The sequence below is a fragment of the Tyto alba genome, unplaced genomic scaffold (assembly GCF_018691265.1).
Source record: "Tyto alba isolate M040663 unplaced genomic scaffold, T.alba_DEE_v4.0 Super-Scaffold_2, whole genome shotgun sequence".
NCBI lineage: Eukaryota > Metazoa > Chordata > Aves > Strigiformes > Tytonidae > Tyto > Tyto alba.
Window position 1 is genome coordinate 1,847,751 of NW_024881282.1, and position 22,604 is coordinate 1,870,354.

The following is a 22,604-nucleotide window of genomic DNA, read 5'->3' on the forward strand; positions in this document are numbered from 1 at the left end:
AGGGCCAGAGGGGCCTGGGGAAGTTGCCCCAGGGAAGTTCAGGGGAACCCCCCCACTGCAACATGGAAGATGCTTATCCAGCATCCAGCTGCTGCAGTGCAGGGGATGCTCATCCAGCACTTTTTTGCCTTGCCGTGAACTAGGAGTGCTTTCCCATTCCCTCCTTTTTTTTTTTTTTTTTTTTTTTTTTTTTAAAGTTTCCCAAGATTAACTTGCCCCATCATGACTCCTGTCTACCCTGGGCTGCAAAGAAGCCTTCTTGCATGTCAGCCTGGCTCGGCACACCTGATAGGAGAGCAGCGTGCCCTTCCCAGGCCAGCAGCCCGCTCCTCCCCTGCATGCCGGCCCCGCCAGCAGCCCAGGATTCCCACCGAGCACTGACCGCTGTCTTGGAGAAGCAGCTTCCCTTGAACGCACCTTCCCATACCTCAGACCTGCTGTGCCACATATTCAAAACCACAAACTGCCGGAGGCACCTCATGCTGTTAGCTAAACATTCACTGATACCCGCTGGCATCACTCAGCGATACCATCGCTATCAGTCCCTGCGTTGCTAAAGTTTCACCTTGCACATTTCTTATCGAAATGCCCAGCATCAAAGCAGTCCCAGGAACAGGCCCCTGCAATTCCCATTGCTCTGACAATCCTGCTGTTGATTTAAGCCAAGGTCAGCCTGCACTTCCCACACACACGACATTTCGAAATCCTTTTCCAAGCACCAGGCAAACCGCTACAGACATCGTCTCACTTGTGATTCATTGCTGTGTGCCAAGGGAAAAAATCTTAAATAAATTGGCCTCCCATGAGCCCTATTTTTTTGTCTAGCTGCATTGCTTAAAACCTAAATGTCGTCAGCTATGATTTGCACAGTTGGATTTAGCGATCCAGCCAAGGCCAGCGCTTCCCCAGCTCTTCCCTCTGTGTGCCTGTGTGTCTCCTTGCTGTTAAAACAAACCGTGTGAGCATTTTACCCAGAAATCATCTGCTCCTGGGGCTGCAGCACAGGGAGCGAGGCCAGAGCACCATCGCCTTCGATGAGAAATCCCCAAGCACTGGGATGAGCACCTAATTAGTTGTAAAATCCTTTCTCTGACAGCTGAAGCAAACCCATTTGGGGAGGCTCCCACAGCTGTGCTCCCCAACAACCTCCTGTTTCCATACCCCTCTGAGCATCCTCAGCAGCCCAGCACAACCCCTTGCTGAGGATAAATTTGTCATGCTGACCCAGAGCCAGGAGTCCCATGGGGACACCGGCCAGCTGGGAGCCATGGGTCCCATGGGGACACCCAGCCAGCCTGGAGCCCTGGGTCCCGTGGGGACAAACTCGGTACTCTGGCCCCAGGAATCCCTTGTCCATGGCAAGGGGACCCTGAGGCAGCTGCCACAAGGTGGCACTGGCATCTTGTCACCCAGCCTGGTGGCATCCAGCCCGAGGTTCCAGGGTGGGAACACCCAGGGCATCCCCCCAGCCCTGCCGCAGGCTCTAGTCCAAATTTGGGATGGATAAGAGGAGCTGCCGATGAATCAGAAATCATTTGAATAATGACCACTGCAAGAGCTGCCTTGTAGGAGGGGTTTTCCCCCTTAGGGTCTTCTAGATTAGGGAAAAGCAGAATTTTTTGACAATTTTTATGACATGCCACCCTGTAATAGGGTTGTCCTCCCTGGGTCACAGCAGCAAAAGAGACGCTGGGGTCACCAGATCCATCCCAGCCACATTCTCTCCCAGGAGGGCCAGTGGCCATCGGGAGAGGCAAGAAGATCACATCAGCAGCGGATTTTGGGGTGCCACACTCACCGTTCAGCACCCATCTCACCAGAGGCACCCCCATCGTGGTGCGAGCGGCTGCTCTGCAGCTCATTCCACCGGAGGAGCCGGTATCAGAAGAGGACAAACACCGCAGAGGTGGAGAAAACCCAAGCGTGGTGTGTGCCGGAGGATTACTGTCTCGGTTGTCCCTTCCTGGCCCAATTCCTCTGATTTATTTGCAGACAAAGGGTTTATTTTCCTTTCCCAGTGCTGCAACTGCAAGACAAACACGGCAAAGCCTCTTGAGCTACTTCCCGCTTGGGCCAGATGCCGGGAGACATTGGTGGTGTTTGCCCCCCAGAAAGCCCTGCTACCACCGCGTGCCCGGCTCAGAAATCACAGCGGGCTCAGCCCCAAATCAGGCAGCCCCCCCTCGAGGGCTCCCCCCAAACCTCCTGCTTTGGGTTTTGTGCCCAAGCCAAGGGCATGGGAAATCAGGAACTGGTCGCTAAGCTGCCGCCGTCCCGCTGTCTCAGGTGCCAAGGTTTCCAGCCCTACCCCAAATGTGATCACATCCAGTATTATTTTTTGGATGAGGATCTGGCGTCGCTGTTTGGGCTCAGGCATTGCAGCCGTGTTTAACCTTTGAATGCAGGCAGAAAGGCCCCTATGGGCCAGCTAATCTAGCTGCAATTAAAGACATTAATTATGCCATTATTAAGACGTGCAAAGGACTGGATTACTGACACTGCACCACAACCTGTTTTGAAGGATGGGGACGTTTACTGCCCTGGACACTGGCCACTCCACGAGCCAGTCCCAAACCCAGCCAGCTTTAATAGCAGAGCTGAAGCCAAGGAGCCCAGCAGGACCCGAGAACATCCCCTTCCCGTCCGCCGCTGCGCCCTCGCCCCATGGAAAACACATTTGGGACCTGTGGTACAAAAGGCCAAAGCTACAGCCGACAGCAGGAAGGAAGCAGGAAAAACTCCGGCATCACCGTCCGGATCCTGGAGAGACCTTCGGGGACACGTGGAGCCGGATACCAGCAGGCTCGGGCCATGCTTGCAGCGTGTGCCCACGGCTCGAGTGATGCTCCCCGGCTGGTGGCAGGGAAAAAGCATCTCATGCCCTGGGACAGGGGCTGCGATGCCACCGAGGAGTTGCCCTTGAAGCCACCTCGGTAGCACACAGGGAGCAGGTTCAGCCCTTCCAGCAACCCCTGGGCTCCAGCAACCCGAGCAGGGAGCCAGCATGGAGCGGTGCCCCACGGATCACCCTCCCAACGCCGACTTTGCTCGGAGAAGAAGCAAACGCAACCCCACTGGAAACCGCCACCTCTTTTAATTCCCCGCCAGTAAAGCGGGGCCCAGCCCAGCTCAAAAATTACAAGGTTTTAGCACCAGAAAAGCCTGCTAGCCCATATCACAAAGCTGCTGGGAGCCCCCGGAGGTCAACGCTGGCTGAGCTGAGCGGGAAAATGGTGAGTTTTTCTCTCTGAAGACCCCTGCCAGGCTTGGTAGGCCATGGTGGGAAAGGAGCTGCTTCTGCCATTCCCGTCCCTGCAGGGCTCAGCCAAGGTGGGTCTGCAGGACCTGGACCTGCCTGTGGGTCACATCCTGCCAGCTCCTGCCAGACAGGAGCTGTGGCCCGGCCAGGATGTCCCCACACTGCTCACACTGGGGCTCAGCACCTCCCTGGGGGTATCGGGGTGGGGGTTTCCCAGAAGTTTTGGGGCCGGGCTGGCCAGCAGCACTGCCCCATCCCGCAAGCAGCGGGATGCGCCACAGTGACGTGACCCCCAAACCCCCCTGGCTGCCGGGGGACAAGGCATGAGGGCCAGGCTCAGATCATGGAGACCCTGTTCTTAATGTAGACGTGGTATGGGTCGCTACGCTTGTCCACTTTACGGGAGCGGGTGTAGCCCAGGATGAGGCTCCCCACCGTAGCAGCGAAGAGCGTCATGACGAAGAGAATGTACATGTAGGCGTTGTCGTTGCGGCCGGGACGGCCGGCGCGGGCGCTGGCGTTGCGTGCGGCGGCGGTGACGGTGGTGGTGGCAGGGCGGTCGGCGGGGCAGAGGACAACCCCGTGCAGCGTCTGGTTTAAGGCATTAAGCACTGCCTGGAGGCTTCGGTGCCAGGTTTCCGTCTGGTTGTCCTCCTCCATGTCCTCCTCCAGGCTGCGGGGAAGGACGGGGAGGCTCAGCCAGGGTTGCCCCCGGGACGATGCTGGGGATGTCCTGCCGGGCACAACGGTGACCCAAAAATGGTCCTTGAAGCGCCTCCTCTGCCCCAACAACAAGGGTAGGAGCGGGGGCGTCCAAACCCTTTTGTGTTCACGGCAGCCCCCTCCCCAAATTTCACTCCTTCCACAGAGGGGGTAAAACCCCCAGAGTTTGGGGGCAGCTGCCTGCCCCTCCTCTCCTCCCTGGGGCTGGGGATAATGGTGGGACAGAGCTGGGATGGTTGGGTTCAAAGCCTGCTCAAAGCCCCAGGGCTGTGAGGACACTTGCACGGTGCAGAGCTAGCACCCAAGGGGCCCTGGTGGGACTGTCTGGGGTCCCCCATCCTAAATAACAGCTCCAAGACTGATCCTGCCATGCATCGACCCCACTCACTCCAGGCCAGGTCCCCCAGGGTGAGTGGGGACCCCCTGTTCTCCCTGTTGGTCCTAGGCTGGGGTCAGGAGCTGTGACCACCCTGACAGGGGGGGCACAGATCCCCATGCACCCCATGGACCCATTGCAAGGGGTCACTGCCCTAAATCCCCCTGGGGATTTCCCTCCCCATGGTCCCAGATCCCCTCTGACCCCCCCCAGGACACGGGGCCCCTCTGCCAGCCCACGCTGGACCCCCACATGCCCTCTGCAACCTCACATATCCTTGTGTCTCACCGGGACCTCTAAGCAGGCACAGACAGGGACACGGGGACACGGTCCCCCACGTGTCATCCTTCAGGACACACCAGCCCCATAAACCGCTGTTGTCCCCTGGGGTATCCCCCCCCAGCCCCCCTGCTCCCCAGCACCCTGTACCTGCAGCACCAGCAGCTCTGCCTCATGCACAGGCAGCTGCCCTCCCCAAAAAAAAAAGGGTCACCCCAAACCCCAGGTGCACCTCCCAGGATGAGAGCCCAGCAGTGAGGAAGAGGAAGGGGCTGTCTCTCTTAAGAGACAAATTTGAAGCATGAGGAGGCTGAATTTGGGAGATTTAGGGCAAGATCTGGGTTAATCCCAGGAGGGGACTCACAGATGGGGTGCAGCATGAGGGGACCCCATGTTAGGGGGGGGTGTAGGGCCAGAGAGGGGAAGGGGGCGTCTGCAGGGGTGGAAGGGGGGATCACACTCACCTGGGGTGCCCTCCCTGCCTGCGCTGCTGCCAAGGCTGAGCCGGGACTGGAGCATCGCAGGGAGGTGGCAAGGGATACCGGCCGGGCTGGGAGTGCCGCGCAGCCTCCTCCCCTTCCCGGGGCAGAGCCACCTGCCAAAGCCACCCCGCTCCCACACGGGCCACCAGCCTGTCCCCAGCCCCACGGGTCCCACCACAGTTCCCTTGCCCTGGCCGGATACTGGAGGTCTTATGGGGCTGGGAGAGCCGGACCCTGCGTTTCCCTCCCAGCACACGCTGCCGGTCACGCTTTCCTGTCCCTCCTCCGTCCGTCCCTGCTGTCGCACCGGGCACCGAGCCTGCCCGAGGTGCCTTCATCCCTGCTCACCATCCCCTCCCAGAGCTGAGCCAGCTCCATGAAATGGGATTTTTTCCCCCTCACTGTCCCTTCCTGGGACCCTTCCAACCCCAGCTGCACCCTTTGCCCACTCAAAACCCCCCTGGGGGATGCAGGTCCAAAGCTCATGGGGCGCAAAGAAGGCCCAAAGCAGCGGTGAGGGGCTGCGGGTGGGGATCAGGTCCTGCTCTGAACAGGGCACAGGGACTTTTATTTTATTTGCCCTTTTCCATTTCTCCTGCCCCTGAAGCACTCGCCTGGCTGCGGGGCTGCTCCCAACCACACGTAACCAGTTCTTCCAGCACAGGCTTCGGGTCCACAAGCAATGGGGGTGACTCAGAAATGGCTGTGGCTGTGCCATGCACCAATGGGGGGAAGTTTTGGGGAGCCCAGACCAGGCACTGCCTCCCCTGCCCATGCACTGGGAGAGCTGCGAGCACCCCAAAGGGTAGCAGGCAGCTCCAGGGAGCTCTGTCTCAGTTGGATTCCTAACCCTTAAGAAACCCATCGATTAAAATCAGTTTATATTTGTCTACCTCTAGGTTTGCATTGACCCCAGTGCCATCAGGACCCCAAGGTGGCCGTGTTGCTTTGCCCGGGACGGTGGCTGCAAGCCCACATGGATGCTGCGGCCGGGGCAGCGATTTTGGGGGTGCTGACACAGCCTGCACAGACAGACCCCAGTACCATCTCCTCCAGCACCACAGACCTGGCACGAGCAGGTCCCCATTACCCAACCAGGACACTTAACCCCATGCTGCATGGTCCCACGGGGTCCAGGATGGTGGTGGCTCCTCTCCTCAGGCACTCCAACCCCTTCCCCTCCTCCTCCTGCTTCCCCACCACATCGGCATCGCTCCGGTGGCCTTTTAGCCACCGTTTACAGCCTCTTATCAGCGATTTTTCCACCTGCCCCAACACCACGGTGAGGATCTTTGCCATGATAAGACTTCTCCGGGCACAGGGCAAGAAAAAGGTCGTTAGTCATAAAGTCTTGGAGTAAACAAAGGATCAGCAGCTGAAGTTCCCAGCAACTCTCTTTATAAAAAATCTGCCTCTTTTTACCCAGCAGCGAGGGAAGGATGCTCCACCAACCAGTCCCTCTTCCTTTTGTCCAACAGGCGCATAAGCATTCATCCAAATGTTGGATTTTGCAGGCAAAGAGGCAGAAAACCCCCCATAAAAGCACCTGTCTGGGCATTTCCCCAGTGAGCCACAGGGACATGGTGCCCTTGGAGGTCTCAGCCGAGGGATGGAGGCCTGTGGGGTTGGGGAAAGCAGCCCCAACGGAGCTCTGGATTTTTAAGAAACAGCCCAAACCTCTGCGCCACCGTCTCCAGGCAAAGACACGACATCTCTTGTCTCGCAATAAAGCCCCCGGCGGCTGCCGCACCGTTCATCAGCTGCACTGAAGTTTTGCCAAAATACCCAGCCGAGGCGCCGCGGCTCTCCCTAGTCCCCGGGATCTTCCGAAAAGACCAAGGTGCAGTCGAACACCTCTTGGAAGGCATCGAGGAAGGGCTCGAGGACGTGATCGACGGTGACGTGCCGCCCCAGCTCGCGGCTCAGCGAGGTGACGCCTTTGCCCTCCAGCCCGCAGGGGACGATGTGGTCGAACCAGGTGAGGTCGGTGCAGCAGTTGAGCGCCAGCCCGTGCGAGGTGATGTGGTTCCCGCAGTGCACCCCTGCGGGGGTCAGAGCACCCACCCGTCACCACCCACCCCCCCGGGACACCCCGCTGTGAGATATTTAGTGACCGCGCCGCTCAGGCCACTATAACCCCCCCCACACACATGCCGCACTCCCCGATTCTGCCAGGAAAACCTCCCAACGCACAAGCAGGCTCCCCACATTTGAGGTAGATGGGATGGAGCATGTCGGGTTCCCTCCACTCTGTCCCCACGTTCCCCAGCACCTCCCACTGTTGGGGTTTCAGGTGGACTCAGACACGGGGCTGCGGTGTAAAAAGGGCGGGGGGGGGTCCAGGCTGCAGGACCCGACTGGGGGTGCAGGGCTCTAGGAAGGGGTGCGGGCCATGGGGCTGCAGTGCCTGGGGAGCGGGACAGGGGAAAGGGGGCAAAACTGGGGACCCGCCTGCCCTGGGTGAGGGGGTGCAAAGTGCTGGGCCCTGATTTTGGGTGCAAGAGGCTGAAATTGTGCTGCCCCCCCCTCGGTGCACACCCCACCCATGCACACCTTCCCCACATTGAGTAGGACCCCAAGACATGTCCCCCCGCTATGGTGCATGTCCCCAGTTCATGTCCCCTCCAGTACATGCCCCACCCCAGTGCCTGACCCCCCCAGTGCATTCCCCGCCCCCCTGCCCAGTGTATGCCCATCTCCGCTACATACCCCCACCCGGTACACGCCCCCCTGCCTGTTTTTTCCCACCCCCCATGGTGCATGACCCCCGGTACCTGCCCCCCTCCGGTATATGTCCCCCCTCAGTGCATGACCCCCCGGTACATTCCCCCCCCCCGGTACATTCCCTCCCCTGGTGCGTGCCTCCCTCCGGTATATGTCCCCCTCGGTGCATGATCCCCGGTACATACCGCTCCCCCCCCCCCCCCCCCCCCCCGTATATGCCCCACCGGCTGTTTTTTCCCGCCCCTCGGTGCATGCCCCCGTCCGGTCCATGCGGCCCCTGGTGCATGACCCCCCGGTACATTCCCCCCCCCCCGGTACATTCCCTCCCCTGGTGCATGCCTCCCTCCGGTATATGTCCCCCCTCGGTGCATGACCCCCCGGTACATTCCCCCCCCCCGGTACATTCCCTCCCCTGGTGCATGCCTCCCTCCAGTATATGTCCCCAACCCCGGTGCATGATCCCCGGTACATACCGCCCCCCCCCCCCCCCTCCCGTATATGCCCCCCCGGCTGTTTTTTCCCGCCCCCCGGTGCATGCCCCCGTCCGGTCCATGCCGCCCCTGGTGCATGACCCCCCGGTACATACCCCGCCCCCCCCCCCCCCCCCCCCCCCCCCCCCCAGTTCCCCGTTTTTTCCCGCCTCCTCGGTGCATGCCCCACCCAGTACATCCCCCCCCCCCCCGGTATTCCCCCCCCCCCCGCTGCTCTCACCGATGGCGCAGAGCTTGCTGTCGCCCATCCAGACGCCGGTGAAGGGCGGCGGGAGGGCGCGGGCGGCGGCCAGGCCGAAGCGGCGGCAGAGCCGCAGCACCAGCGCCTCCAGCGCCGCCACGTACCCGCGCAACGGGAGGCGGCGGCGGCGCAGGTCGAGCACCGGGAAGGCCAGGAGCTGCCCGGGCCCGTGGAACGTGATCCGCCCGCCCCGCCGCGCCGCCGCCAGCCCCGCTCCCCGCGCCCGCAGCCGCTCCGCCGCCTCCGCCCCCGGGGCTCCCCGCAGCCCCCACGCGTACACGGGCTCCGCCGGTTCGCTCAGCACCACGCTCTCCCCCGGGTTGGGAACCGCTACCGGGACGGGGACGGGGATGGGGCCGGCTCGGGCCGCCCGCGCCGCCCCCACGCAGCGTTCCTGCACCCGCAGCGCCTCGGCGTAGGGCCGCGGCCCCAACCGCAGCACCCGCACCGCTCCCCGCGACATGGCGGGGGGAGGCGGGGAGCGACGGGTAGGCCGCGGGCGGCCGGGAGGCGGCGAGCGGGGCGGAGCGGAGAGGGGGGGGGAGAAAAGCGGGGGGGGGGAGCCCCGGGGCGGCGGGGGAACGGGGAGGAGGAGGGGATGGGGACAGGCATGGGGAGAGGGGACACAGAGGGTGGAGGGTGGGGGACAGGGACGGGGATGGGGACACTGAGGATGGAGGACAGAGGGGTCCGGGGGGAGCCCCGGGACGGCGGGGGAACGGGGAGGAGGGGATGGGGATGGGGGCATGGGGAGAGGGGACACAGAGGGTGGAAGGTGGGGGACAGGGACGGGGCTGGAGGGTAGGGACAGGGGGATGGGGACACGGAGGATGGAGGACAGAGGGGTCCCCGGGGGGAGCCCCGGGACGACGGGGGAACGGGGAGGAGGGGATGGGGGCAGGCATGGGGAGAGGGGACACAGAGGGTGGAGGGTGGGGGACAGGGATGGGGATGGAGGATAGGGACAGGGGGATGGGGACACTGAGGATGGAGGACAGAGGGGTCCCCGGGGGGAGCCCCCGGGCGGCGGGGGAACGGGGAGGAGGGGATGGGGGCATGGGGAGAGGGGACACAGAGGGTGGAGGGTGGGGGACAGGGACGGGGATGGAGGATAGGGACGGGGATGGGGACATGGAGGATGGAGGACAGAGGGGTCCCCGGGGGGAGCCCCGGGACGGTGGGGGAACGGGGAGGAGGGGATGGGGATGGGGGCATGGGGAGAGGGGACACAGGATGGAGAATTGGGACAGGGACGGGGGATGGGAACACGGACGATGGAGGACAGAGGGGACCGGGGGGGGGGGAGCACTGGGGTGGCAGGGAAACACGGAGGAGGGGGTAGGGACAGGCATGGGGAGAGGGGACGTGGAGGGTGGGGGACAGGGACAGGGATAGAGAATAGGGACAGGGGGATGGGGACACAGAGGATGGAGGACAGAGGAGACTGGGGGGAAGCCCTGGGGTGGTGAGGGAACAGGGAGGAGGGGATGGGGATGGGGGCATGGGGAGAGGGGACACAGAGGGTGGAGGATGGGGAAAGGGACAGGGAATGGGGACACGGATGATGGAGGACAGAAACAGGGTACTGGGGGGGAGCCCTGGGGTGGCAGGGGAACAAGGAGGAGAGGGATGGGGACAGGCACATGGGGGTGGGAACGAAAGAAGGGGGACAGGGATAGGGGATGGGGACACAGAGGATGGAGGATGGGGCACAGACATGGGGGATGGGGACGGAAGATGGATGACAGAGGGGACAGGGGTGGGGGGGATAAGAGGATGGGGACAGGGGGATGGGGACAAAGGATGGGGAACAAGGAACAGGGGTGGAGGGGATTGGGGACAGGCACAGGGGATGGGGACAGGATTGGGGGCCCCAAGAGTGGTAGTGACTGGGGTTAAATCCAGCTGGTAGCCAGTCACTAGCAGTGTTCCCCAGGGCTCAGTACTGGGACTGGTTCTGTTTAGTACCTTTATCAATGTTCTGGACAAGGGGATCAAGTGCACCCTCAGCGAGTTTTCAGGGGACACCAAACTGGGCCTGAGTGTTGGTCTGCTTGAGGGTAGGAAGGGTCTGCAGAGGGACCTGGACAGGCCGGACCGATGGACTGAGGCCAATTGTATGAGGTTCTACAAGGCTCAGGGCCGGGTCCTGCACTTGGGGCACAACAACCCCACACAACGCTACAGGCTTGGGGCAGAGGGGCTGGAAAGCTGCCCAGGGGAAAAGCATCTGGGGGTGCTGGTTGACAACCAGCTGCATATGAGCCAGCAGTATGACCAGGTGGCCAAGGAGGCCAACAGCATCCTGGCTTGTGTCAGCAAGAGTGTGGCCAGCAGGACTAGGGAAGGGATCGTCCCCCTGTACTTGGCACTGGGGAGGCTGCACCTCCAACACTGGGCTCAGTTTTGGGCCCCTCACTCCCAGAAATACCTGGAGGTGCTGGAGCGTGTCCAGAGAAGGGCAACGGAGCTGGGGAAGGGTCTGGAGCACAAGTGCTGTGAGGAGCGGCTGAGGGAACTGGGGGGGTTCAGCCTGGAGAAGAGGAGGCTGAGGGGAGACCTGATCGCTCTCTGCAGCGACCTGGAAGGAGGCTGGGGCGAGGTGGGGGTCGGTCTCTTCTCCCAAGCACCAAGAGATAGGACGAGAGGAAACGGCCTCACATTGTGTCAGGGGAGTTTTAGATTGGGTATTAGGAAAAATTTCTTTGCTGAAAGGGTTGTCAAGCTTTGGAACAGGCTGCCCAGGGAAGAGGTTGAGTCACCATCCCTGGAGGTATTTAAAAACTTGTAGACGTGTCACTTGGGGACATGGTTTAGTGGTGGGCTTGGCAGTGTTGGGTTAACAGCTGGACTCAATGATTTTAAGGGTGTTTCCCAACCTAAACAATTCTGTGGTTCTTTGGGGAGAGAGGGGACAGACATGGGGTATGGGGATAGGGGAGAGGGGGCAGGGATGGGGGGGATAGGGGACAGGTAGAGGAGAGGGGGAGAGAGGATGGAGGACAGGGGACAGGGATGGCAGAGAGGGGATAGAGGGGGTAAACGGAGGATAGCAGACAGGCACAGGGGATGGGAACAGGGGACGGAGACAGAGGACAGAGGTGGGGGGAGAGTCATGGAGGATGGGGACAGAGATAGAGGACGGGGGGATGGAGGATGGTGGTTTGGGGCCGGGACATGGGGGACAGAGCTTGGGGACATGGGACATGGCCTGAGACTTGGTACAGGGGATGAAGCCTGCATGGGGGGATAGAAGAGAGGGGATGGGGACAGGGGTTAGAGATAGGGGACAGGGCCTGGGGGGTGGGATAAGGTGTGGGGACGAGGTCAGGGACCTGGGGGTGGCTGATAGGGCCCAGGGCTGCAGGAGGGGCACAGGGAGGAGAGATAGGGCCTCCGTCACCATAGGGTGTGGGGGACAGGGTGACAGGGGCACAGCCCAGCAGTGGCAGATGGGGGACAGGGCACAGGGACGGAGCATCCTGGTGGGGCTGGGCAATCAGAGATCTGCTCAAAATGGGGTAAAACTGGGATTCTGGGGTGGCACCTCAAGGTCACTAACTGTAAATAAAGTTCTTGTACTGCTGAAGCGCTAATCTGCACTGCAATTAGTCACCCTGCGACTTTGAAAGCGATAAAACGTTCCCACCTCAACTTTTTATTCCAAATGTGGAAAATGCACAAGTCTAGTCAGCCCGCTAATGAGTCAACCATTAAAACCTGAGCAAACGTCCCAGCCTGCAGCCCTTCCAATTTACCGGCTGGATTAAGCGTGTGAAAGTATGTTTTGGTTTTATAGAGCAATCGACTGTGTTAATAAATGCTTGTTTTTATCAAAACTGTGCCTCGCTGGTAATCTACCCTTGGTCGCCACAGGTAATTCAGCTGTCGTCAGCGTTAACTTCTGTAAGGAAGGGGAGGCACTTCCCTTTGTTTAGCAATTTTCTTGATGAAAAGGAGCGAGCGCGATAATGGCTTATAAAATTAATACAGCCTGAGGAAGGAAAAAAATAGGGAAAAAAAACACCATAAACCTCACCAGGTCATCGTGTCAGCTCGTATTCGGGCACACGAAGCAACACTTTGGGTGCGACCATCACCTCGACCACCGACTTCAGGGGAGCGCTCCGCGTCTCTGCCCTTGGCAGGAGAGGCTCATATTTTGCACCAACATTGTGTGTGTATCGAGTTATTTCCTTTTTTTTATGATTAAGCATCAACTTCTTGCCTGGAGATCAAAGCCAAACGCTTTTCCGTTTTGGCTTGCTGCGGCGCTGCATGCGTAAGATGAAGAGGGTTGTGTGTAAGAGGTCTGGGATCCTCGTAAATAAGACGACAGAGATGAGCGTGGTTGCGTCGCTGGGGTATTTACTGTCAATATCCTGCTTTTGAAGCAGGGAGGAAATTCGTATGGAAGGGAGCCACGAGTGGCTCACGTTTTATCCTTCCAGCAGGGTTTGAGTATTATGTGGTTTTTGTTTTCTTCATGATACGGTAATTTGCTGTTCTGTCGTACTTTTCCCATTGAGTATCTTAAACATTAGCGGAGTTTCTTGAATCCTCCCCAATTCCTTGGATTGCAGAGCCCGTTTTTCTGGCACGAGACTCTCCCTCGGGGAGTTTTGGAGCTAATACAAGTCAGGGCTTAATAGCAGGAAGGGGATGGGAGGACAAAGGTGGTGGCTGTGAAACAGGTGCCTGGCAAGAGGGACTGTCACAGCTCACAGAGACCTACAGGCGGATGCAAATGGCAACACCTTGGCTCCTGTGAAATCCGGGACAAAATTCCTGTTGACTTTGGCAAGGCTGGGATGTCATGAAGAGGTGACCGAGGTGTCCTGGTGTCACAGGCAGAGCCAGGAGCGGAGTGCCCAGCCTGGGCTGCCCCTCGCACCTCCAGGTACAGCAACCCCCTCCTCACACAGCCCCAAGCCTTTCAGCAGAATCTTTTTTTTTTTTTTTTTTTTTTTCCCAGCCAAATTCGTGGGTCACACCAACAACGGGGCTAACCGCTGCTCTGTTTGCCTGTACTAATTACATGAATTATTTGAAGTGTACAGGCATTTGGCACGTGGGCTAGAGCCCAGCTGGGCTACAGGCTGCACGAGCTCAGAAGAAAAAACCTGTCCTGAAGAAATGGGAGCATCCCTGACTGTGGGATCACCATGTGCCTCCCTTCATCCCGTAGTGCTGCAAGGAGCTCAGAGGTCACCTCTCCTGACACCCTGGCAGGGACTGATCCTGGCTGACCATCCCCGCTGACTCCAGCTGGGTCTCTGAGACCACTGGTGATGGAGAGGTGTGTAAGGGGGTGGTACTGGGAAGCCTTAGGCTATGGGAATATAAGCTATAAGGCTCCGGGGAGACCTTCGAGCGGCCTCCCAGGGCTTAAAGGGGGGACAGAAAAGGTGGGGAGGGGCTCTGGATCAGGGGGTGGGGATAGGATGAGGGGTGACGGTTTTAAACTGACAGAGGGGAGATTTAGGTGAGATCTAAGGCAGAAATTGTTCCCTGTGCGGGGGGTGAGGCGCTGGCCCAGGGTGCCCAGAGCAGCTGTGGCTGCCCCCTCCCTGGAAGGGTTCAAGGCCAGGTCGGATGGAGCTGGGAGCACCCTGGGCTGGGGGAAGGGGGCCCTGCCCGGGGCAGGGGGTGGCACTGGGTGGGCTTTAAGGTCTCTTCCCACCCAAACCAGTCTGTGATTCGATGATTTATTTTTCCTTTATACCTGCTACACCAGTTGCATGCCCACAGTTTTCCGTGCGATACCTTGGAGGGGTCAGCAAACCTCCCTGCAAGAACAAGTGAAGTCCTGCAAGAACCAGCTACTGGTCCTGCAGTTTTTCGGAAGCACAAACATTTTCACTACATCTTATTCCATAATAAACTTTTCCCTAAGGGTGTTGGGAGGGAATCACTTGAACCGAGATCTCCAGTTCATTCAGGCAGGATCTCAGGATCTCAGTGGATGTGACCCACAGCCAGGACTGCTCCTGCACCCCTGATCTACTCCCTGACTTAAAAAAACCCACGTTCCTGAGGCTGTGACAAAAGGGAAGAAAACCAAGGAAATGCACGTGTAAGGCTGTGCCGCAGGCTGCGCGCACCGCAGGGTGCACTAAGGAAGTTAAGGAAATTAAGGAAGCTCCTTGCTGTGTGTGGGGAGATGGGTCAGAGCTGGTGTGAGTTTCCCTCTGTGATTCTCTCAGTGTGTTGATTGTGCTTCTCTCAGTAGTCGCTGTCTTTTGACCCATCTTGGAGCTGACGTGGTGGGCAGCTCTGCTCCTCCGAGCTTCCCGTGCCACCGGGAGCTGGTGTTTCCACGCACAAAGCCTGGCTGCATCTTTTGGCCTTCATCGACCCGGATGAAGATGCTTTCATCTCTGCTTTGTCCCCAGCTGCTGGCCAGCCACCCTGCCAGAGGTCACCCTCCCCTCTGGCCAGCCAGCATGACTTCATAGACCTACCGAAACCATCCCGGTTAGGTTAAATGCTCATCACAGCATTGTTTTTAAGGAGGATCCTCTGGAAGAGCTCATTTAAGGAGCAGAGGGGCATGCAGTGATATTGGCAGGTCTTTTGGGCCAGCAGTCCCAAAAGGGACACTGGGGACATGTCCAGGTGAGACCCCCCTGCAGTGCTGGGGCCAGCTCGGGGGCCCCCAACAGCAGAAGGACACGGAGCTGCTCGAGCGGGGCCAGAGGAGGCCACGAAGATGCTGGGGGGGCTGGAGCAGCTCCCCTGGGAGGCCGGGCTGAGAGAGTTGGGGGGGTTCAGCCTGGAGAAGAGAAGGCTCCGGGGAGACCTTCGAGCGGCCTCCCAGGGCTTAAAGGGGGGACAGGAAAGGTGGGGAGGGACTCTGGATCAGGGGGTGGGGGTAGGACGAGGGGTGATGGTTTTAAACTGACCGAGGGCAGATTTAGGTGAGATCTAAGGCAGAAATTGTTCCCTGTGCGGGGGGTGAGGTGCTGGCCCAGGGTGCCCAGAGCAGCTGTGGCTGCCCCCTCCCTGGAAGGGTTCAAGGGCAGGTTGGACGGGGCTGGGAGCACCCTGGGCTGGGGGAAGGGGTCCCTGCCCAGGGCAGGGGGGTGGCACTGGTTGATTTTTAATGTCCCATCCAACCCAAACCAGTCTGTGATTCTATGACATCTCTCCAGAGCCACAGTCCAGACGTGGAGAGGCTAGAGCAAGGCCGGCTGCAAGCAAACGGCCGTTTTAGTGCACTGATGTGTTTTACCTCCTAGCTGTGCTGACTTGGAATCACTACCAATAACTTGTGTCTTGGCTACCTGACCTAAATACCTTAGTACAAATCATACGTAGCCCCAAAGTGTTCTAGAATTATCACTCTCCAGTGCACTTTCACACAGCCTCTGACTCCAGAGGCGAGAGCAGAAGTTGCTCACGTGAGTTGTTACACATCTCCAACACCCTGGAGTCAGACCTGCTTGTGGTTTTTCCTTTAGAAACTCAGCACTTTTGAAGTAACCTTGTTTCCTTGACTCTTTGCTTTTCACACCTTGGGGGAGCTGACACTTAAACTTCAGAGTTAGCACAACGGAGGAAGGAAAAGGTGGAGCATATTGGTAGATCTTGAAATATTTTATGGAGCAGACCGGGATCTGTTTTGACAGTGGGAAAACAGGCAGAGAGAAATTATACTGCAGTCGTGGTTGTGCCACAGCCCAGGACCAGGAGGAAAACCCCGTCCTGAGCCCTCTGCCAGTGCTGTGCCAGACCACACCAACCTGGCAGCCACAGTACAGGCAGGGGCTGATGTGGGCAGGGATTAATAAAATGGGCACAAACTGGACAGGAGTTAATGTCACGGAAGAGAAATGTGAGCTCGTGGCTAAGCCTAGCAAGGCTTGGTGCTGCCGTCCTGGTGAGTGAAGTTATTCACACCCCAGGCCCAGCTTCTTCATTTTTATCTTTATCCAACACGATTTTCAAGGTGCCTCTTTGATTTCATACTGTTCTCTTTATGCTCTATAAAGAAATGTGAAAAGTGACAGTCGGGATGGTAAAAATTGCTATTCCTTCTGTCTTCTCTTTTTGCTGCCAAAAACCTGCCAGTTCAGAATGTTTTTTTCAGGGATTAATCTCCTGAGAGAAGTTATTTCTGCTTTGAAGCAGTTGTCTCTTTTAAAAGGTCTTATTTCAGACACCAGACTGGAAAAAAAGATCATTTATTCCAACTGACAGGGATCAGAAGTGGTGCTTTTGCTTTCTGTGACAAGGAGCAGATGAACCTGTAAGTGTCCACTCGGGAGGTTCAAGCTGCAGTGGCAAGGAGGGAACCTTGTCTGAGAAGACATCTCAGAGTCCCACTCCATTTTTACTGGCACACACAGATTTGCAGCCGTTGCTCTTCTAATTGTGTTTAAATCAATAATAATCTTTTAAAATATGAAAGAGTGGCTGCGTTCAGCTCCTTTCAGGTGCGGGTTCGCAGGTTATGCTGCCCATGTCCTTGCTGTTTGAGTGTCACTAAGAGGAGAGCAGGGAGTCAGCTCCGGCGGGAAGCGCTGGGACGGATCCCTTCAGGATGACTTTACTTCAGGTCACCCTTTTCCCCTGAATTTTTCTGTTGGAAAATGAGCCGGGAGAGGTGTGAGCTGTGAGAACGTGGCACCCAGAGTAGGCAGAAGACTAGTCAGGAGTCAGAAGATGCGAGAAATCATGTGTGGTGTGGAAACAATTGTATTTGCCATTATTTACCAAACACTTTTAGATTCTGAATGGAAAGAGCTTTAAAATTTTAAAAATGCTGTTTAGTAGTGCTCAGTATCTTCAAGGCCTTTATAAACTCAAAAGCATTTAGGCATGAATGAAGGTCTTACCCTTTCTTCTCTTTTCTTCCACACTAGAGATCTGCTGCTTCTCTCATTTCCATGCTGCAAAGGAGGTATCACAGAGGTTTGTAGGATCATAATTCAGGTTGAAAGAGACCTTGGGAGGTCTCGGTCCAACCTCCTTCTCAAAGCAGGGTCAGCTCTGAGAGCAGGCTGTGTTGCTCAGGGCTTTATCCACTTGGGTCTTGAAAACCTCCAAAACCAGCAACGCACAACCTCCCCGGAGCCCTGTCCCACTGCTTCACCATCTCCATGGAGAAAAAACTTCTCTTTATGTCCAGTCTAAACCTCTCTTTTTTCATCTTATGCCCATCTAGTTACCTCAGAGTATAAAGCAGGTATGAGTGAGATCAGAACCAGATCCCGTGGCGTTTCCATAACAGAAAAGAAATCCTCAGCTAAGAACTTCACTAAACTCATTCTTACCCTCAAGCCAATCTGCAATACCAAGACACACACACACACTGTGCCCTGAAGATGAAAAGTGTAATTTTACAGTTACCAGGCACATTAACCCAGGTCAGGAAATCATCCAGAAAGCTCAAAGCAGGAAATTTAAAGCAGGAAAAAACAAAAGATGAAAAGAGACTTCTTTAAAAAAAATGATGAGTAATGTATTAAGACCTGCACACTCCTTCCGTAAACCAAACACAAACGTCAATCCAGGAGCAAAATGTCGCGGTACAAGAATAGCTGCAGTGAAATGAAGAAGAAGAGAGAACAAGGGTGTGAGAGAAAGTGCACGGGACTGCAGGAGGAAGAGGATGTATATAATTTTGTTACCAGGAAAACAAGCACGATGCCAGCTGAGTAATGCGATTGTTGTGACCATGGAGAGAAAGAAACACTCTAGCACGCTGCAGGGCCATGTGCGTCACGTGAGTTTATTTTAACACTTATTAAATATGTGCAATTTCCTTCCCCAACCTTTGCTGGGTAAAAAAATTGTTGCATTCAAGTGAGGATCTATATCTGCCCGGAGTTCTCATGGAGTGAGTGACTTTGCCCGGAGCAAGGTGTGCTCCTGCTAAATGTGGCTGCTGTTGGGTGGCCAGTGGCGACGAAGGGGAGTTGGCCCATCTCAGCCACAATTTGCATGAGCTGAAGCTGCTGTGAAGCACCGGTTGTATGAGGTTCTACAAGGCTCAGGGCCGGGTCCTGCACTTGGGGCACAACAACCCCACACAACGCTACAGGCTTGGGGCAGAGGGGCTGGAAAGCTGCCCAGGGGAAAAGCATCTGGGGGTGCTGGTTGACAACCAGCTGCATATGAGCCAGCAGTGTGCCCAGGTGGCCAAGGAGGCCAACAGCATCCTGGCTTGTGTCAGCAAGAGTGTGGCCAGCAGGACCAGGGAAGGGATCGTCCCCCTGTACTTGGCACTGGGGAGGCTGCACCTCCAACACTGGGCTCAGTTTTGGGCCTCTCACTCCCAGAAATACCTGGAGGTGCTGGAGTGTGTCCAGAGAAGGGCAACGGAGCTGGGGAAGGGTCTGGAGCACAAGTGCTGTGAGGAGCAGCTGAGGGAACTGGGGGGGTTCAGCCTGGAGAAGAGGAGGCTGAGGGGAGACCTGATCGCTCTCTGCAATGACCTAAAAGGAGGTTGGGGCGAGGTGGGGGTCGGTCTCTTCTCCCAAGCACCAAGAGATAGGACGAGAGGAAACGGCCTCAAGTTGCACCAGGGGAGGTTTAGATTGGATACTAGGAAAAATTTCTTTGCTGAAAGGATTGTCAAGCGTTGGAACAGGCTGCCCAGGGAAGAGGTTGAGTCACCATCCCTGGAGGTATTTAAAAATTTGTAGACGTGGCACTTGGGGACATGGTTTAGTGGTGGGCTTGGCAGTGTTGGGTTAACAGCTGGACTCAATGATCTTAAGGGTGTTTCCAAACCTAAACAATTCTGGGGTTCTATTATTCATGCAGCTACTCCATCGACACTTTAAAGCGGCATAAGCCTGCGGTGGTGTCGGACACAGCGGTGCCACCATCCCGCTGCTCCTCAGCAGCAGGGTTTGTGTGACAGGGTGTCAAGCGGGCTTGGGGGGAACTGCTCCAGACTAAAATGAGTTTGTTTTAACTTAAGTTGGTTTTCCTGACGCATTTCACAGCATGGCTGCACAAACACTTGAGCTGGCTGGAAGGAGGAGACTGTGGGTGGCGGGAAGCAGGCGGGCAAGAGCAGCAGAAGCTCCGGTTTGCATAAATTGAAGAGTAATGTAGCTCACTTACTGCTCCCAGCAATAGCAGCAGAGCTTCACCACCCAGCTCCAGGGCTGCCAGGCAAGCGTGGTGTCCAACTGTCACCTGCTGACTCAGACAGGGAATTGCATGAGAAGAAATTCTTTTGGAATGGCATGAGAAGAGTTGATCTTGGCACTCACGCCATGATGTGATGTCCAGGCGTTCACAGACCACCTCAGCCGTCGTTGCTGTTTGGCCATTTGCAAGCTGTATTAAGTAGACAACCCCTCTCACGACTGTAGCGGGTCTTCTCAGAATTACTGTTTCCTCCTGACAGTTACCAACTCTGTTATGGGTTATTTTCCTCCAAATCTACTAACTAGGATACTTTTTGAAGTTGAACCTCACTAACAATGAAGTAAAGATGTATGGAGACATCAAAGAACCCATCTGCAGCCTATTCCCAGAGCTCAGATCTTGCAGTGCCAGGGGTAGCTTCAATTTTCTTCTCACTTTCTTCAACTAGGGTCTAAGACAGGGAGGAGGGAAGGAGTGGCCCCGTTTTCTCACCCTGGGCACAGTATATGACACGGCTGAGCTGACACCTAAGAGTTTGCTCCCGATACCTCCTTGCCTGCTTGTCCGCAGGATGCCGTAGCTGCGCACTGCTCTGTGTTTGAGGAGATGCTTTCCTGCTCATTCTCACCTCTGCTTTATCAGCAGGCATTCTTCAGAGGATTTTCATTATTTCCTAGCTGTTACTCTTGTTTATCTTCTTAAATAGCCTGTCTGCTTGTGGAAACAGAGCCGTGTAGCTGCTAGAAAACAAGCTGTTCTGCCATAGCTCCTTCTGTGCCCACCCTACTATTGAATAAATGTCAAATACTCCATGCTGAAGCACATTAATTATCTTGAAATAAAAGCCGTCAATAACAGGAGTCCATAGGGGAATTATTCCATCAATCTTCCCATGCAAACAGCCCTGAAAACATGCTTGGAATGAGATATGGGTATTAGTTAAAAAGCCGAAGTCAGAAATGCCACCTACTAATGTGACTCAACACAGAAAATTTGTCATCATGCTTTTGAAGGTGTTTGTGTCAATTATCTTTGTTTAGATGTAATAACACATACTTGGTGATAGAAGAGATTATATTCTGGTTGATACATTCCCAGATGGTTACATGTGTCTTTTTCTATTCCAAAGCTTAAACCTTGCATTCTTATTTTTCAGGAAGGGACTCAATACCAAAGTACGAGAAATCTTGGCACAAAAGACTGTACAAAGTCTAAAACTAAATCTATCTGTTCGTACCATTAACAATGCAACATTTCTCTTCATGAAGGCATGTGGCACCAAACATGTGAGTGGCCTGGGAACCAGCTCCAGATTAAGACGCTTAAATTTAGGTGTCTCCACATATGCTGGGTGTCTAAAACTCCCCGTGTCGCTAGTGGAGACAGCAGTCGGTGCTGTCAGCGGTGCCCGGGGTGATTTGGCTGACTACACTAGACAGCAACCGGCTGTCAGCAGTCACGCTGCTGTTCTCCGCTGGTTGTCAGAGGGGAGATGCACTCCTCAGCCAGTCTTCTTCTTCCTAAACTTACCTTAGTAGTTTCTTAGATGCCTCTCCTTTGTCAGCGTTCTTGCTGCCTCACTCCCTGAGCATCTCAAGATTTTTTTTATTGTGAACACGCATAGGAAAGAACCTAGAAGACGATTAAGCTGTGCAAACGTATGCATCTGTCTCAAATGGAGCTGTCTCCTGTGATATCAATTTTTGTTCTAGTTTATGGACTTGCCTGCACTGATTCTGAACCTCGCAAGCCTACAGGCAAACTCACAGAATTGTAGAATACCAGGTGGGAAGAGACCTCAAGGATCATCTGGTCCAACATGTCTTGGCAAAAAATTAAAAACTAGTTGTGTTGGGTTTATGGTTGGACTCGATGATCTTAAAGGTCTTTTCCAACCTAAATAATTCTATGATTCTAATTGCCACTGTATTTCTGATGGTGTTTGGTCTTCAGTCTTCCAACTATGATTTTCCATTTCATACAGTTAAGGAAGGAGCCATTGCCTTGACCCCTTCCCTAGCTATGACTCGCCCATCACACAGGTTTCCTACTGAAAAAATCTCACTAATTCTAGCTGATTATTTGTAATTCATCTTGGTGGAAGAAAGGAGGAGGATCAGGCTTTGTACCTCCTTATGTATCCATCTTACGTCTTCCATTTCATAACTGAAATCCTCTGCTTCTCAGATGGGATGCATTTCAGCCCAAAACCTAGATCTTCAGAAACCTCTAATAGATTTGATGGGCTCCAAAAGGAAATGGGTGCCGGGGCCTGGACAGTTTTTGGACAGATTCAATTAACTGTGAGTTGACACTGGGATCTCTATGTTTCTGTTCTCCCTTCAGCATTGCCCAGTTGCTCAAGGAAGTCCCCCCTCATACGGCATTAATTAAAACTTCAACAGAACTCCTTTCACTCAAACTCCTCCTCCAGGACAGATGCTTGCCAGCAACTATATATAATGAATTTCCAGAGACTCTGCCCATTCTTTTTTGTTTTTTGGAAAGCACTTGAGAAACCAGCATTATTATGAGTCTTTGGGCTCTGTTTCTGTTGGTGCTGGTGGTTTTGGCTGTGGGCAGCTGTAAGTACAAGACGTTTTGTTACTAACAAGCGATTTTTTGAAAGAATCCTTTATAGTGCTTTGGGAAAAAGAGTTTGGGAGTCAGGATACTTGGGCTTTACACCTGGGTGTATTGAAAGATTCTTGGACAAATCACATAACCTCTCTATGTCTCAATGTCGTCATCTTTGAAATGGGGATAACACTTCTCCTTTGAGGAGGAATGTATGGTTAATTTACTTTTTTCAGGGCCTCATATGAGAGTACAGCAAATCCTATACAAAAGAGTATTATCAGACCTTTTAAGGGACTACTCCCAAAGTATTTTCAGATCCTGCATTAGGGTTCATATGCCC

General features: G+C 55.6%; 2 protein-coding genes across 4 annotated transcripts; both read right to left on the reverse strand.

Moving 5' to 3' along the window:
- Nucleotides 1-3,075: 3,075 nt before the first annotated feature.
- On the reverse strand, nucleotides 3,076-8,630 carry KCNE3 (potassium voltage-gated channel subfamily E regulatory subunit 3). Of its 3 annotated transcripts, none has more exons than XM_042792936.1 (2): nucleotides 8,555-8,630; nucleotides 3,076-3,932 (listed from the first exon to the last, which is right to left on the reverse strand). In XM_042792936.1, the coding sequence occupies exon 2, from the start codon at nucleotides 3,917-3,919 to the stop codon at nucleotides 3,596-3,598; it is 324 nt and encodes a 107-aa protein (XP_042648870.1). In that variant the 5' UTR covers nucleotides 3,920-3,932; nucleotides 8,555-8,630; the 3' UTR covers nucleotides 3,076-3,595. The 3 variants fall into 3 exon arrangements, with proteins under 3 accessions (XP_042648870.1, XP_042648869.1, XP_042648868.1); XM_042792935.1 differs by lacking the exon at nucleotides 8,555-8,630 and adding an exon at nucleotides 5,102-6,370; XM_042792934.1 differs by lacking the exon at nucleotides 8,555-8,630 and adding an exon at nucleotides 5,102-6,370 and having other exon boundaries at nucleotides 3,076-3,992.
- LIPT2 (lipoyl(octanoyl) transferase 2) lies at nucleotides 6,496-9,038 on the reverse strand. Its single transcript, XM_042792937.1, has 2 exons — nucleotides 8,555-9,038; nucleotides 6,496-7,161 (listed from the first exon to the last, which is right to left on the reverse strand). The coding sequence occupies exons 1-2, from the start codon at nucleotides 9,036-9,038 to the stop codon at nucleotides 6,929-6,931; spliced, it is 717 nt and encodes a 238-aa protein (XP_042648871.1). The 3' UTR covers nucleotides 6,496-6,928.
- Nucleotides 9,039-22,604: the final 13,566 nt, after the last annotated feature.